The 17,429-nt window shown below is 44.7% G+C and overlaps 1 protein-coding gene and 1 non-coding gene across 2 annotated transcripts; both read left to right on the top strand.

The window, feature by feature from the left end:
* The first annotated feature begins 8,886 nt into the window (after window positions 1-8,886).
* EIF5 (eukaryotic translation initiation factor 5) lies at window positions 8,887-17,429 on the top strand. The gene is made up of 12 exons (XM_074364961.1): window positions 8,887-9,042; window positions 9,179-9,389; window positions 10,334-10,613; window positions 10,709-10,790; window positions 11,080-11,252; window positions 11,640-11,751; window positions 12,742-12,887; window positions 13,129-13,287; window positions 13,720-13,881; window positions 14,214-14,378; window positions 14,697-14,831; window positions 15,220-17,429. Exons 3-12 carry the CDS (start codon window positions 10,542-10,544, stop codon window positions 15,307-15,309), a joined length of 1,296 nt encoding a protein of 431 aa, XP_074221062.1. The 5' UTR covers window positions 8,887-9,042; window positions 9,179-9,389; window positions 10,334-10,541; the 3' UTR covers window positions 15,310-17,429.
* LOC123612470 (small nucleolar RNA SNORA28) lies at window positions 12,272-12,397 on the top strand. The gene has a single exon (XR_006719739.1). It is a non-coding gene; the product is annotated as a small nucleolar RNA SNORA28 (small nucleolar RNA).

Here is a 17,429-nt window from a genome sequence, read left to right as displayed (position 1 = left end):
CTTATGACCCTGCCTGCTCCAGGAAGCCCACACAAGTGGACCTATGTAGTACCTGTCCCTCTGTGACTGGCTTATTTCACTTAGCATTATTAGTGAAACTTGAAGACATTATGTTAAGTGAAACAGGCCAGTCGTGGCTCTAAATTCTGACTGTGGTTTTAAGGTAGCAAAGGTGTGTGTAGAACATAGCCATCAACCCTGTACATGCCTAGCCAGAGAGCACGGAATGTCAGTGACCTAGCCCGAAAGACAGCTTTCTGCACGAACCACCCAGACAGGCAGACTTTATGAGCTAAACTAAAAAAGGAACCCTGCGCACAGGCTCCTGGCACTTGAAGCTCAGAACAGCTGAGCTTACTTCCCAAGTATACCAGCACAAACGTCATGCTGGGAATGTTGGACGTGGGAGCTGATCACCCAAGAAAAAATCTCTCATCTAATTCAAGGAAACTCAAAATGAGTTTATTCCTTCCTTCAGAACTCTGCATTGCAAAAGTCCCATCTGCTACTAACTATACTTAGATGGATCAGTACCACAAAATTAAGCTGATTTAGAGCATATTGTTATGATTTCTGGATGGTTCTTCCATCTACTAGAGAAAGCAACAGAAGCACAGGAAACTGGCCCTTAATATGGGCTAAATCTTGTTTAAATGTTAAGTGTAGACACATCACCCTCCTGGTCAAGAAAACAATCAGACCTTTTACACATCATACCCACAGCCCCTGCAATCGCCCTGGGAGGTCCCAGAGCAGCAGGGCAGGCTGGCTGATGTCCACACTGCAGGGGGAAAGTCTGATGGGGTCAAAGAAGCACCTTGTTGAGCTTCACCACCCCTTGGAACTCACTGCTCTGTCTCCACACATGGGCTCTGCTCCCTTGGTGACCTTGATCATGCTGTGTAAACTCTCCAGGCCTCAATTTCGTCATCTGCAAAGTAGGCTAACAATGGAATCTGCCTGGAGGGCTGTCTGAGGATTCGATGTACTGTGTCTGAGGCGCTGAGGCCACCGAGCCATCTCATTGCACGTGCTCCAGGAAGGTTACAGCGCCACTGGGGTGCTTGCTGACACTTCAGGAGTCTTGTCTCCTGAATGATGAGCAAGGGTCACGTTTTCAGTTGGGGTTGTTCGAGCTTTTTTGTTGCTGTTGTCATTGTTTCTCTGTCCGTTGTGAGTTGAATTGCATCCGCCAAAGAGAGATGCTGAAGTCCCAGCACTGGGTGAGGCAAATGAGGCCTTATTTGGAGGTGCTGCTGAGACCAGACGGAAGGGGGCAGGGCACAGCCATTAGTACCAAGATGGCGGTAGAGTCATTCAGTAGACCAGGAGACCTTGAGCTTCATTATACGCTCACTGACACACATTAGCTGCTAAATGACACTCCCACAGGTGCCAGGACAGCTCCGAGGGTGACCATAAAAGGTCGAAAAGTGGGTGATGGCCCAAGTCCTGGGAATCCCAGCCCCTTCCCCAAAGTAGTGGGAATAATTGTCCCCCTCGTTAGCATAGGAAATTGCCGAGCCCATAAAAACAAACACGGTCACTCTGTCTGCAGAGTGTGCATCTACTTTTACTCTAACCCCTCCTCCCCCTGCAAGCCTCACAGCCTTTCTGGCCTTCTGAGACGCTCACACTCTGCCTGTGGAGTAAATCTAGGTAAATCTACTTTTACTTAACTACGGCTCGCTCTTGAATTCCTTCCTGCACCGAGCCAAGGACCCTCCCTTGGCGGGCTGCATCTCTGGGACTCAGCCAAGACCTGGTGAATGGCCACCCTCTCATGCCCAATTTTCCTGTGTCACTGCCTTGGCAGATGTAATTCAGATGAGGTCACATTGGACTGAGGGGTAAGGCAGGCCCTTAATCCATTATGTCTGTTGTCCTAACAAGAAGAGAAGAGACACAGAGACAAGCACAGAGGAAAACACCACGTGAAGACACAGGTACACAGAGGGAAGAAGGTCACGTGATGGAGGCAGAGCTTAGCAACCGCAAGCCAAGGAAGGCCAAGGCCAGCCGGCCACCACCAGAACCTGGAGAGAGGGCACGGCCCTGCAGACACCTTCCAGTCTTCAGAATGATGGGAGAATACACCTCTGTTATTTTAAGCCAGGCAGTTTGTGATACTTTGTTACTGCAGCCGTGAGAAACTAATACAAGATCTCAAATACTTAAATTCCCTAGAACTGGCATACAGCGGGCATTTGATACACACTGGTTGAATGAGTGAGCGAACAGATGTGTGAAGACCAGCACAGAGGTGAGGCAGGCAATAGGAGTGAGTGATAGGACAGGTGTAGCTGCGCACCTGATGGGGAGGGGACAGTGGCTCACACCCGTGAGCACTCATGCCCCACCTCAGGCTCTGAATGACAGAGCTTTGGCTTCTGGAAGAGCTGCCACGTGTGACTATGTCGCAGCATGCCAGGACTTCCAACTTCTCTAAGAACCAGAAGTCTGGACTTCCAGGTAAAATCTCCCAAGTTCTTAGATGTGAGCTCACAAATAAAACAAGTGTACGGGTGGACGCTGCACCTCCAGAGGCCCATCTGCATCCCTCAGGCCTGGCTCAGCCCTGGCAGGACGCACAGCGGCTAACCTGGTGACATAAGCGGCAAACACAGACATCATTCACAGCCCTGCAGAGCTCTGGGGGACAGGCAGGGACCTGACGCTGACAGCAGCCTGCCTGCCTGCCTGCCTGCCTGCCTTCCTTCCCCTTTCTACCTTCTTTTCCTTCTTTTATTTATTTATTTTTTATTTAGCACTGTACTGAGTATACAACTGGTACCTAATAAGTACTTGCACAATAGAATCAAAAATTTTTTAATTTCATTTGATTGAGTTATAGACACTAGAATCAAATATTTTTAAAATGTTGAAAACTACAAAGAATGAGACATTAAATATCAATGTGTCACATGGAGAGTTAACATACTGTGGCATCCTGCTGTCTTTGCTCCAGATCTTCTCCATTACTCATGAAAGAACAAAGACAATACAGATGCAACTGAGTCTTTTTTTTTAAATATATTATCACAACATTGTTTTCTTCTTCCTTAATCTCAAAGGGCAGCCACAATCACAGATGTTATGTTTATCCGTCACATACATGTGCTATATTTAAATTAGACATTATGTATTTATCATATAACTTTTTATACATACAAGAGCCTGCATTGTGTTTTTTCATTCCACATTATGTTTTTCAGAGATTTAGCCATATTTATACATATTATGTAAATTTTTTTAATTTTTGAGGGGGAGGTAATTAGGTTCATTTGTTTATTTTGAATGGAGGTGCTGGGGGTTGAACCCAGGACCTCGTGCACGCTAAGCACATACTCTACCACTGAGCTGTACCCTCACCCCATGTAAATTATTTTAACTGCCATATAGTACTTCATTACATCCATATACACCACCTTAATCAGCTCATACTGTATACATGGATATTTTATTTTATTTTGTTTATTTTTCTTTATAGATGGGTATTTTAGATTAGTACTTCCTTTTTTACTTTTAGAAACAATGCAACAAACATTTTGTTCTGCACATTTGCCATATATTTCTAGAATATACACCTAGAAGTGGAATTTCTGGATTGCAGATAATCATCGCTAGACTAAACTGTGATGCAGTTCAATAGATCTATAAACCTCTTGATGGCTTATAATAGTTTGTACTTCTCCATGATCTGGTCAACACCTGACAAAGCCAGACTTGAAAATTCTGCCAATAGATGGGTAAAGTGGACACTTTATTTTAGTGAGACCGAATATCTTCTACTATTTTTATTAACCATTAAGATTTCTTCTTTTACAAATTTACTGTTAGTATTCTCTGCCCATTTCTCAGTTGGGTTGTTTGGCTTTTTCTCCTTGATTTGTAGAAGATTCTTTGTATGTTCTGAATACTAATCCTTTCCTATCTCTTTGGATCACACGTGCGTTAATGTGTGTGTGGAACAGTGCATTGTTCTTCTTTGTTCGTTTTGTGTATGGTGACTTTTACAGAACAGAATTTAAAATTTCTAAATAGTCAAAAATAAGAAAGAGAATCAGTGGCATAAGGAAAACATACCATCAGCCCCTGGATCCCGCCTCCTCTTTGATGTGTTCACAGAGCACGAGGGCAACTGAAATCCTATGAAAGGGAGGGACGCACACTTCTAGAGTCTGGATGTGCCAAGCAGGATACTTAGTCCCTACCAAGTGGGAAAAGCCCCAAAGCTGGGAGTAAGGACCCTGAACCCCAGCCTTGAGATAAATCCTCTCCAAGCCTCGCTCTCCCCATCCATGAGAGGTGGGGGATAACTTGCAAACTTGCCACCTCCCTGAGGTGTCAGGGTGCCAATGAGGGAACGCCGGGGACAGGGCTGTGGCGGCAATGCACTACGTCAGGACCACTGTCATAATTCCAGCAGGCGCGCTCAGTATAACGCAGTCTCCCGTAACTCCTCCATTAGGCCTGGGGACCAGTGCTGCACTGCAGTAGGGGGCATAGGTTTTGCTCTTCTTTACTTACTTTGATTCACAGACAGACGGTCTGAATTAGGGCACGTGGACTATCTCAAAAGAAGGACGGTGAGGGGAAAAGAGGTATCTGGACTCCAAAGTCACATGGTCCCCTGGCTTTAAGGCAGAGTGTTTCCTGGGACCAGCAGTACCTGCAGTGCCTGGGAATCTGGTAGAAACCTAAATTCTGGACCCCACCCAGACCTAGTGACTCCCACTGTGGGAAAGGCCCAGCGATCTGTTTCTCTCTAAGCCCTCCGGGGATTCTAATGCTCAGCCCATGTGAGAACCCCTGGCTTAGGAGAACCAGGTCATGCACAGATAAGCAGAATATGTGTCCTTCAAAAAATGCAGGGCCCAGATTGTAGCCATAGACACCTGCACTCAGAAAAGACCTAGACGGCAAGTCTCCCCAAAGCGGCGGCTGACTCAGTGAGCTCGTGGTTCCCGGCGGGTTGGGTCCAGCGTGGACTACAAGGCCTAGGCCACAGCGTATCAGCAGCCAGCGAGCTAACGGGCTGGCATGTGGATAAACTGCCAGACGAAAGAGGACAGTGTGTAGCAGAGATGGGAACACAGGAAGATGCTCTCATGAGGATTTGTAAATGGCTGTCAGGAATCAGAGCAGGAATCCAGGGTCTTCAGTGGGAAAGCCAGTGGCAGACCACCCCTGGGCCTCTTCCAGCCCTTGGAGCACACACTGCGTGTTCCCACCGCAGCACACTGCGCATCAGTAAGTGCCATTCCTGCTGCCACTAGAATCACACGGGTGAGGAGCCAGTTCAGTGGCCACACATCTTGCTTCCCGGAAGAAAGAACCTGAGGTGAGCCAGAAGCCACCAGCACGGTCATAGTCTCATACCGGGTTGTCACGTGTGGCCAAGATATCCAAGTCACCCACATTTCTCCATCATCTGCTGAATCAATACCATTTGGCACCTCTTTCTCTCTTTCCAGGAATGACACAAGGTAGGGTCTGGCTGGAGTTGCACAGTTTGAGGAGGAAGACGTCACGGCAGTCCCCAGCCACACCACGCCCGGATGCCTAGCCTTTTCCTCAGAGGTGTCACTGCTTCCTGCCTCTGTCCCCTTTGCAGCTGAAGGTCCACAGTCCTGAGCGACAGTTCAGATCCTTGGTTCTCAAGGATAAGCTTCCTGCCTGTGAATTACTTACCCTAATGAGGAAGAGGGACTAGTGAACCGGAAACTACAATAAAGTGCAGTGAATGCCAGCAGTGTGGTGTGGGGGTGGGGGACAGTCACAAAGCCTGGGAGACGCCCCAGCCAGTGGGTCACTGATTCCATGGAGCGGGGCAAGCTTCATCCAGGCATCCACGAGGAAGATCTCAGCCACCACTTGTTGACACATGGTCTCCCTGGGCAGGGCCTGAGACATAGGCGGGGTCTGTATCCTCGCTGCCTAGCAATTCTGAAATGTTTACTGATACCGGTGCGTTAGATTAGCGCGGTTTAGGACACTAGCCTTCCACACAGCCCTTCACCACCTCTGGACTCACAGACAACCTTCAGTGCCCTTCCAGCAGCTGTGAATGTCTGCCTTAGGCAAACACCTACAGGCCTGCGCTAGACAAAGAACGAAGCATATCCCCTGTAGCTCATCCTCAAGTGGGGGAGACAGGAGCTGAAGTGACCAGCAGTGTGCAGCTTTAAAAGTATGCTGGAGGTTAGAGAAAGCCGAGAGGGGGATGTCATAGAGGAAGGCCCATCACAGGCGGCAATACCTTGGTCCCCTCAGTAGTCCACAGCTCAGAAGCACAAGGTTCTCAGTCCACCCAAATCTGATCTTGCTTAAAGGGCTAACTCATAATAAACAGACACACAGACACTAAAAACTAAACAACAATAAGACTGATTTAATAATTTACCCTTTCAACAGCTGTTCATGTCTGCTGTCCAGGGCATTCACTGAAATGCATGATTTAGGCACTCATTCCACAAGGATTTCATAAGCACCAAGTACCTATTTATTTAGCAAATTGTGAGCACCTGACTGGGTGTTCCGCAGCCAAAGGAGGCGGAGACCCAGAAATGGGAGGTAGAATTGTGCAATGAGCTTGGCGTCAAGCTGGAGTTCAAACGCTGTCTACTATTTGCTGAACAGGTGACTTTGGGAAATTACTTAACCTTCCTGAGTCTCTTTCCTAACCTGTAAAATGGGCCTAACAACACTCCCCCACAGGATCCTTAAAGAATTAAATGGGATTAACACATGCAAATTGCCTAGTTTTGTTTATATTTATCTGGAAAGGCTGTGTCACATAATGGTTAAGGGAACAGACTTGGGATCAGACAGCTCTGGGTTTAAATTCTAGCCCTGCCACTTACTACTATATGATGTTGGGCAAGTTGCTTAATTTTTTTCCAGGAAGCCTCAGTTTGCTCATTTGTAACATGGGAATAAAAATTCCTCATAGGGGCTAAGAAGTTAATAAGATAATGCATTCAAAGGCCTTGGCAGGGAGGGAGGGTATAGAGTGGTAGAGCACATGCTTAGCTCACACAAGGTCCTGGGTTCAATTCCCAGTACCTCCTTTAAAAAAAAATAAGTAAACAAACTTAATTACCCCCCCCCCAAAAAACCAAGCAAACAAAAAATAAATTTAAGAAAAAAAGAACCTGGCAAATCCAAGGTTCTGAGAAGCATTCAACAAATGGTATGGCTAAGAGTAATTTTTAAAAGTCCATGATTAACACAAGTAAATGGTACACATACTAAAAAATTAAAAGTAAAATCAATACAAACTTCTTTACTGAAATTAAATATGGAGTCATCAAACAGTATCCCCCAAAATGATCACTTTGTAGTTGTCAAAAAACTTTTCTGAGGAAGCAGGCCTCTAACCTCAGACTAGTTTCATGCCCATATTTTTAACAGTGTCTAAAGTAATGTTATTTGTATGCAGCCATGCAAAAACTCAGTTTCAATACTGCTAAGTCATGCCCCAGCATGAACCAGAGAAGCATGTCTGGGATCTATCTTTTCAGTTTTCTATCTTATGGCTCCCCTGGTTCCCATAAAGCATTGTGCATTTGGTTTAACAATTATACACCATATGTATACACTGATAACAAAAGCCCCCGCAGTAATGGACAAATCGCTTCTCCGAATTCTGGGTCATCCCTTTTATTTATTCTCCCCAGTGACAATATCAATTTTTTAAATGGCTTATAAAGCTTATAAGACCATGGAGGAATAATCTTGAACTTTGATAAAAAGCAACATATCTTTCAATTCTGACCTTGCAAATTCTACTGGTCTAAAACAAAGGGCAGCCTTTGAGTACCCTGACCTCAACAACATTGCTATTTCATCCGGATCGGGGAAACACTGCTGCCGGGTACACTGCTCCAACGACTCAGTTGGAATCAACGCTAGATTATGTGGCTGTGGCTCTGTTACAGTCAAGTTATGTTTTCAAATTTCAGGGAAGACTCTGGGTGCGTTAAAAGTCGCAACTGGAACTTTTACACAAAATTTAAGTTTCTTAAAGAATGAGAGTTCCTGTAATCACCTTCAAGTACTGAAGTATGAGAGGGTCTTTCTAAGTAGTAGTTGTTGTTAAGAGAATACATCGGAACCTCTAGGAACACCTGCTTTGGGCTAAGCTTTGCCCAGCAAGGAAGTCACAATTTATAAACTGGAGGAGTCGATTTCCACAGTTGGTAACCTGACGTGATGCTCATTTGAGCAAAGTGACGGTGGAGCACGAGAACATGGAGACGCCTCCAAGATCGCTTTCAGGAGGCCCCAGCGTTAGAACTTGTTTTCCTCTTTAGAAAACGAGTGGACAAGAGGGACCAGACAAGCAGGGCTTGCAGGCCGAGCGCTGGGGAGGGAGCGAGGCGGGCGGTGGAGTCACAGTCGCCGCGGCCACGCAGATTTGGGCTTCGGAGGATAAAAGGAAGCAATGGGATGAAAGACCCCTGCCCTCCAATCTTCTCCCCCTATCCCAGCCTAGGGGAGTCGGGAGGAACAACTTCTTTCTCAAGATTCGACGACAGACGTCTCCAGGGGAGGGGGCAGAGAAGAGGCCTTGAGAAGCCGCGCGTTCGGCGCGCGGAGAGAACTCGTACGGGAACGCGACCTCGGGAGAGACGGACGAAGCCGCCGTCCAACCGGGCAGCGGGGGAGGGGAAAACGACCGCCATCTTCCCCGTCGCCCAAACCGACAAAGCACGACTCAGCTTCACCGCCCCGGCCCGCCCACTCTCGCGAGACCGCGAAGGCCTCTGGGAAAAGCGGGGGAGGGGAGGGCAAGAGAAGGAAGCCAGGACGCGGGGCGGGGGGCGGGGGGCGGGCCGAGGCGGCGAGCGGAGCCCCAGGAAGCAGAAGGGGCGGGAAAAGGCGCGATTGACGCGGCATGAAGGCCAGTGACGAGCGAGCTCTGGCAGACCTCTAGCCAATGAGCTGTGCGTCCTGGCGCGGGGGGCGGGCGCTGGGGCCGAGGGTAGCTTGAGCGCGGCGGCGGCGTTGTTCAGTCAGAGAGAGAACATTCCAGAGGTGAGTCCGGTGGAGGGGCGGTAGCCCCGCGCCCCCTCCCCCCGTCTTCCCCGCCCCCTCGACCCCGTCGGGCCGCTGGCTGAGCGGGGAAGGCGCCCCGACGCCCGCGGCTCACGGCGCCGTCTCTCCGCGCCAGGTCGCCAGGCCCCGGGCGCTGAAGGGTGTGGACCCCGGACGTCGCTGGGACAGCCCCTCCCCGCTGCTCGGCGGCGCCTGGCCCGGCCGCTGCTCGCTGCGCTGCCTCCGCCTCCTCCGCGCCCCTCCTCGGACTCGGGTTCACACGCGCCTCACTTCATCCCAGTCCCGGGCGAGCAGCGTTGGGTTTATGTCTTTATTTGACGAAAACGGTGAGTCGGCGGGCGGGCGGGCGGGGAGATGGCGGCCGCACAAGATGGCGGCGCGCCGCGTGACCCGCGCGTGTGTGTGGCGCAGTTCGGGCGGCGGGCGCCGCGTCCCTCTCCCCTCCCCCGCCCCGGCCTCGCGGGGACGCGCCGCGCGGTCCCGCCGCCGCCGGGGCTGAGTCAGGCCTAATTGCTGCATTTCTGAGTCATCGTCGCTCCCGGGCGGGGCGGGGGCGGCCCAGGCCGGCGCCCCTCGGCCGGTTTCGTTTCCCCCGGGCGGTGCACATGGCGGGGCGGCCGCGGCCCGGTCCCTCCTGCCGCCGACGCCGGGGAAGCTCTCGCCATGGGGCGCCTCCGCAGCGCCCTGCTCGCAGGCGGTGCCCGGACCGGCCTCCTAGCCGCGGGGACAGAGCGAAGGTTAACTGTGTTTGCGTAGAGGGAAAGGAGGGAGAGGTCGAGGTTGGGCCCGGCGAGACCGGGTGCTCTGTGTGTTGTTATGGAAGTGTTTTTGTGAGCTGAGCAGTTGTCGGAGGAACGACTTGACTGAAGTGTAATTCCACACTTTTCCGTTTTAAAATAACGTATCTTAGTTTTTTTTTTTTAAGTATCACTCGCTTGGTTGGGGGAGGAGTGGTCTGTGTTCGTTTTTCAGCAGTTAAAATAATGGCCACTCGGCAGAATCAGCTCTTTGATCTGGTGATGGTATTTGTTGTTGCTTTCAGTCTGGCGTCTCCTAATCAAAGTCACATTTTCATCAAAATGGAGGCGTTTTCTAAGTTGACTACAGGTGTCCCGTGTTGTTTGAGTATTAACTGTTTTCCGCGCGTACTCAGGTGCTTCTAACATAGGAGCATTAGGCATAACTATACAGAACGGACAGGGAAGTGTTTCAGTGCAGAAATCATGTTAAACGTGGAGGGTTTGTTTGTTTTCTTTTCTCTGTCTTTCAGAGCTGTTGCGCAGCCATTGGTACCTGTATTGGGGAAACATAGCGTACAAGCAAGAAGCTTACAGCCTCAGTGGCGAAAATTTTTTCATGTCAGAGACCGAGAACTCTTGCAGTCGTTTATGTCATCCCTTCTTCTCCAGACAGAGGATACCAAAAAGTTGCAATCAAAGATCTCTTCATCTTATTGATAAAGCCACTAATAAGCCAAAATGTCTGTCAACGTCAACCGCAGCGTGTCAGACCAGTTCTATCGCTACAAGATGCCCCGTCTGATTGCCAAGGTAACTGATCTACATTTTTGTAGCAAGTCCTAAGCTTTTTTTCTTAGATTATTAAAGGATAGACACTGCAAAATTAAAATTATTACTTCCTTTAGGTTGAGGGCAAAGGAAATGGAATCAAGACAGTTATAGTCAACATGGTTGACGTAGCCAAAGCGCTTAATCGGCCTCCAACGTGTAAGTAATGTCTCTTCCAAGAAGTCTGAAAAGGCATTTTATTGATATGATAATTTATGGTCTGCAAATCTTGCCTGAATTGTATGCTAATTAGCTTCTGAGGTAAATAGAAACTTGGGCTTAAAACCAATTCATATTAGTTATTGCTACACAACCCTACCTGGGTGACACGTTTCTTAAACCTAACAATATAAAAATATAGTGATACTTGTATAAAGGAGGGTGTGTGGCCAAAGATTAACTTAGTTAACTGTAATGAATCAGACTTCTAAATTCTTTTCCTGAATAGATCCCACCAAATATTTTGGTTGTGAGCTGGGAGCACAGACCCAGTTTGATGTTAAGAATGACCGTTACATTGTCAATGGATCTCATGAGGCGAATAAGCTGCAAGACATGTTGGATGGATTCATTAAAAAATTTGTTCTCTGTCCTGAGTGTGAGAATCCTGAAACAGATCTGGTGAGTGCCCTTGAGGTTTATATCAAAAGAAAAAACAACTGTATCTGCTTCTGTTATGTCACAGATCACTTTCCCAGGAAGGCAGAACAGACAAGTGAAAATAAAGCAAAACACATCAAATCTTTTAGTTATTTTAATTATTGAACTGGTGTTTTAGATATTTTTTGTTTGGTTGGTGGGGGTTATTTGGCTCATTTATTTATTACTACTTTTTTAGCAGAGGTACTGGGGATTGAACCTAGGACCCTGGGCGTGCTAAGCACGCTACCTCTGAGCTATACACCCACCCCCTCCGCAGATGTGTTTTCATGATTAGATATTTTCACAGCTTGTTCCTCACAGAGTTTTCATCATATAGGTAACGTACTTGTTTTTATTTTTTGACAGCATGTCAATCCAAAGAAGCAAACAATAGGTAATTCTTGTAAAGCCTGTGGCTATCGAGGCATGCTTGACACACATCATAAACTCTGCACATTCATTCTCAAAAACCCACCTGGTAAGTCTTTATAATGAGCCTCTAAAGTCTGGACATAAGCAGTTGATTGGTAGAAACAAAATGGAAGTTTCTTTGCTCCTATAAAACTGGAATAAAGTTGATCCTTAGACACTTGCACAGGTGAAAATTTACCTATGATACAGTCAGCCATTTGACTAACTGGGTGGTGTAATACTGTAGTATGTATTTGCTGGGAAAAAATGTGCATGTAAATAAGCCTGTGCATTTGAACCTGTGTTCTAAGGTCAGCTGCTTAAGGAGTTCCTAATCTTGTGCCATGTTTTATTGAATTTAGAACTTTGTTGAATGTACTATTGTTTTATGTACTGTTAAAGGTGAAGCACAAGCTACCAGTGAAACTACCACACCCTCGGTTTTTTTTTTAAAGATAGTTTAGAGTGTATGAAATACATGTTGTTAATAAAATGTGATGGGATCCTAGTAAAGGATCTACTTACGGAGTACTGCTTTATAAATGGAGGTCTTGGTTCATTGCACCTAAGTGGCTTTAGAGCATTGCAAGCAACACTCTGTGGCAGATGATCACAGCTATCTGACACAATTTGAGCTTGCTATAGTAAGGCAGTCTAACCTATTCCGGTGTTCTCTTTTCCATGAGACAAGCCGTTATATAGACTTGAACAGTGTTCCATATGTTGGTTAAAGTGTAGTTGAGATATATATGCCTTTCTTTGTTTATGAGGGATGGAAGGGGAGAGGGTCTGAGGACCAACGTTATCTAGTCATCTGAGGTACTACTGTTTGATCTTAATTTAACCCAATAGTTAATGCCATTGATATGTTGAGACACTTTGAGTTCCTTACCTATGAAATTTGGTTTGTGAATTTTTAGAATTATATGTAGCGTTTTGTGTAGTATCCTGAGGGGAGGATTTCAAAACAAAAGGGCAAGTGCTTTAAATGTTTATGATGGGCAATAAGGTGTAATATAAGCCATGGTGCTGAACTCTTTTTTTTGTTTCCCTGTAGAGAATAGTGACAGTGGTACAGGAAAAAAAGAAAAGGAAAAGAAAAATAGAAAGGGCAAAGACAAGGAAAATGGCTCCGTGTCTAGCAGTGAGACACCACCACCACCACCACCACCAAATGAAATCAGTCCTCCTCCACATGCTGTGGTGAGTGCAGGGTTGATGGTGTGGTAGGTACTAAAATTGTGTAAAATGTGACCTTTGGTTGAGATGGTCAGAAAATACGAAACCAGTCTTTGCGTTCCAGGTGCTGTTGGTTGATTAAATTAAACTGAAACACATTTTCATGGGGGATTAAAGATGTCATTAACCTGACTAGAAATGTATACTGTTTTTTTAATTTATGTTTTTAAGGTCTCTGGTCAAGCACTTTTGTTCTTTCAAACAGGAAGAAGAGGAGGATGATGATTGGGGGGAGGATACAACTGAGGAAGCTCAAAGGCGCAGAATGGATGAAATCAGTGACCATGCAAAAGTTTTAACCCTTAGTGATGATTTGGAAAGGACTGTTGAAGAGCGGGTCAACATCCTGTTTGATTTTGTTAAGGTAAAATATTTGCTTTAAGAGCAGTTAAACATTTTGATGATCAAGTCATTTTGTGAGGAGTGGATATAGGTCAGTGGTAGAGCATATGCTTAATTAGCATGCATGAGGTCCTGGGTTCAACCCCAGTACCACCTTTGAAAAAAAATTTTTTTTTTTTTTTGAAAAAGAACAAAGCTTCTACACAGCCTTGAACTTTCATTAGATATTTAATACTTGGCAAGTAATTTTCTTCCATTCTGTTTTTGAAATACTCAAACACGGGTTTTTTTTCTGTTTAAATATTTTTTGAGGGTGATTCCAAGCAGTGTCTTAAGCATCTGTGTGTCATTTAGAAGTCCTAGGACTTGTAAAGTCCATGAGAGCAGGGTCTAATTATGGTATCCGTAGAGCAAGATTTGCCTCTGTCTCAGAGTTGCTTCCTTTCATTTGCAGAAAAAGAAAGAAGAGGGTATAATTGACTCATCTGACAAAGAGATTGTTGCTGAAGCAGAAAGACTGGATGTAAAAGCCATGGGCCCTCTTGTTTTGACTGAAGTTCTTTTTAATGAGAAGATTAGAGAACAAATTAAGAAATACAGGCGCCATTTCTTACGAGTAAGCAAAATTATTCTAGATTTCATAAGTAAGATTTACAACTGTATGACCTTAAAAACACCACTTTAACCTCTCATTTGTTCTGTCATCCTGAAAATAGAGATAATTGACCTACCTTAACAAGCGTGAGAGTATCTGGAAAATCCTGCACATAATCTCTTATATACATGAAGTAAATTAGAGATCATTAAGCATTGACTTTTTGGAACCACTGTTACAGGGCCGTGCCCTTAAGGAACAATCCTACTAAGGCAAAGAGTATACATGGATATTAGAATTACCAGCTTAGAACATCTAAGAAAACTTGTTAATGCCAAGATGTCTATTTGCAGTTTTGTCACAACAACAAAAAAGCTCAGCGGTACCTTCTTCATGGTTTGGAGTGTGTGGTAGCAATGCATCAAGCTCAGCTTATCTCCAAGATCCCACACATCTTGAAGGAGATGTATGATGCAGACCTTCTGGAGGAAGAAGTCATCATTAGCTGGTCAGAGAAGGTGGGAAATACACAAGCTCTTCAAGATCAGAAGTGTTGAGACTTTTTTGGAAGAAGTAGTAATTTCTAATACTTAGTTTGCTCTACATTGAGACTCAAGCCCTGTGCCTGACTAGTATAACCTGCAGGGTGGACCCCCCCTCCCCCCAGCAGCTTTCTAGTGGTGACCACGGAGAACTTTGAGACTCCGTTTGCTGATTATATGTGTTCTGTTGAGGGTTTTAAGATTAGGATGTGGTCCATTGCCTTCAAAGAAATGGGCATAGGCGATATTTTGAAATTCCTTGAACTAAGAAAATTTTACTGAACCTTTTTTTAGACCTCTAAGAAATATGTCTCAAAAGAACTTGCCAAAGAGATTCGTGTCAAAGCGGAACCATTTATAAAATGGTTGAAGGAAGCAGAGGAGGAATCTTCTGGTGGTGAAGAAGATGATGAAGATGAGAATATTGAGGTAAACATTGGGGAAATTGTTAAATACAGTGTGTTATGGATGTTTGGGTAATTGCAAATTTAAATTGAGATGCAATAAAATACAGTCCCTCAATTTGGAAAGCAGTCTTATTAATAGAAAAGGTGGTGGAAATCTCTGCCATAGACAGACATCATGATTTCATATAAATGTCTAAATTCCCGAAGGGCACAATTGGTTAACATCGAGTATAGGGGTGCCGATTGTCTATAAAAATTAACGAGGGCTGTGGAGAGGTTTACTTAGTTTTTGTGTAACAAGTTCTGTATCTAGGTAGTTTTTCTCCTTTGTTGACCACTGACTTGTTACTGTCTTTATATGCAGATTTTGGGGGATAAAGTTTTACAATCAAAAGCCTTTGTTTTATCAGGTGGTATATTCGAAGACTGCCAGTGTACCGAAAGTTGAAGCTGTGAAGTCTGACAACAAGGACGATGACATTGATATTGATGCCATTTAAAGGGGTGGTTGCAACCCAGCTTAACCGTGTAATGCTGAGAGTCTTTGCATCATCAGCCAGAAGTGCAACATGTATGTGCAAAAGCTAAAATGGCTTAACATCATGCTACACTTTCTACTAAAAATGTATTGCTGTGAGTGGTCTGTAATTAAACCCAACAAGACATCTAGGGAGTCCATACACATAGCAGTGAGCAGATGTAGTTTGCTTATTTATAGCATGTTTCTTTTTGAAAAATTAGTGGTGGACACATTTGGATCACATTTATAGTTATAAAAATAAAGACTTGATTTTGGTCATTCTTCAGATTTTTGGCTCTGAATGACTTAAGCTGAGGAAATAGGCTCCTTTAAAAAACGTTGTACCATCAATTTAACCTGATAGGATAGTTGGAGCCTGTTAGTTATTAGATGCTGAGACTATAGAGAGGCCTTCAGCAGAATGTAAACATAAACTTACCTTACTCGGCCATTAAGAAGTAGAGTATTTTTAAGTCTTATCTCTGGTCCCTCAAACTGGCATCTGGTAACATACATTCTTTTCATGCCAAGGTGGACTGATAATCAAATGACAGTGCAACACCTTTATCTTACTGAGAAGTTAAAATGACCTGAGTGTCCTATAAATAATTTTATGAGCAGGTTTTGAAACTTGAATTGTGGGGGTTTTTTTGGTTTTGTTTTTTGGTTCTTTTCCAGTTCTATACTTGCCCCAAATTATAGTCTTTGAAGTCATGTGCATTGCACGTTGGATGAGCCAGGGGAATTATTACATTAAACATATAAAAGCATTCTATGTGTATGTAGCTGTTGCTTTATACTGAGAGAAAACAAACTTGGGGAGTGATTAAATAGTAAGCTCTATGATTTTATTTGGGGAAAGCAGGAAAAGGTGCACTTAATCTTTAGGAAAACGGCATAATTTTCAGCATTTACTCTATGGTTCAAATTACAATTTCAAAATATTTAGACATAACTGTCTTTTTGTTCGCTGTGAATTTTTCCCGATACTATGGTTCTTTTACATTTGACAGATAGCTTATGCTTTTAAGGTTTTCGTTGCTATCTTGCCAAAATAAGTGTTAACTATGTCTCAGACACCCCCTCCCCCCAATGTCTTTCTTGAAAGAAAAAAGCTGAAAGCATACTTCTAAGTCAGAGCCTATATTTTGGTGTAAGACTTGGGGTGGTTTTTTATTTCACATTGAATATAGTGAGATAACGCAAGAAATATGTGATGATGGCAACTGAATGTTGGTAGCTAGGGCCTGACCCAGCCCGTCCTAGGCTTTAAATTTGGAAATACCTTGCTTCTGAATCCCTTGCCCCATTTGCTGATCTAAACTCAAGTGATAGAATGGTTTATGTCTACATCTGAGAAACCGTCTGAGGTAAAAACCTACACAAAAAGTACACTCGGAATCAAATGCATGGAGTTAATTTTATAATAACAAAGCACGGGCTTTTATCATTCACCTCTTCCTTGTGTGATCCATCTCACAGATTATGAGACCCTAACAAATGTAACTTCTTTTCACATTGAAATTAATAGAAATGTTTCATATAATAGAACCTTGTTAGCTTGATGTTTTAAGAAATTAAACCTTAAGTATTACTGGAGAGATACACGTTGGTCTCCAGCAGCCCTTTGATAGATTTTTATGAGACTAGAGGAGGAGCCATGTGCCTACCTGGAGGGAATGTGCTTTGTCACACCAAAGACGAAAAGGTTTTTGCAAATTAACATCTCATCTAGCTATTAAGTTTTTGCCATCGTTTGAAATCCTGTATGGGATACTGGTTGACCTAAGCCAAGTTGCATTCAGTATACCCTGTGTCAAGCTAATAAGGTTCTGTTATAGAGGGGTTTCTCCCCCCACGCACCCTTTTTTTCTTAATCGGAAGGAAAATGTGCAGGGCTTCTAAACACTAAGGAGAAAATTTTTGGCTTAGACCAGTGTTTAGTGCCAAACTTCCAATGGGACTCAAATCCACATAGTAAGAAATATATTCAGAGAGGCTATCCTACATAGAGTAGTCCTTCACTTTGCTCTGTTCAACTGTCTTAAAATTTACTGTTTAAAACAGCTATGTTACTTGATTAAAACAATGTTAAAATTA

This window comes from Camelus bactrianus, chromosome 6, assembly GCF_048773025.1.
Source record: "Camelus bactrianus isolate YW-2024 breed Bactrian camel chromosome 6, ASM4877302v1, whole genome shotgun sequence".
In the NCBI taxonomy this organism is placed as follows: Eukaryota; Metazoa; Chordata; class Mammalia; order Artiodactyla; family Camelidae; genus Camelus; species Camelus bactrianus.
Note: the sequence above shows the minus strand (reverse complement) of the source record. Positions and strands in the feature narration are given on the sequence as shown.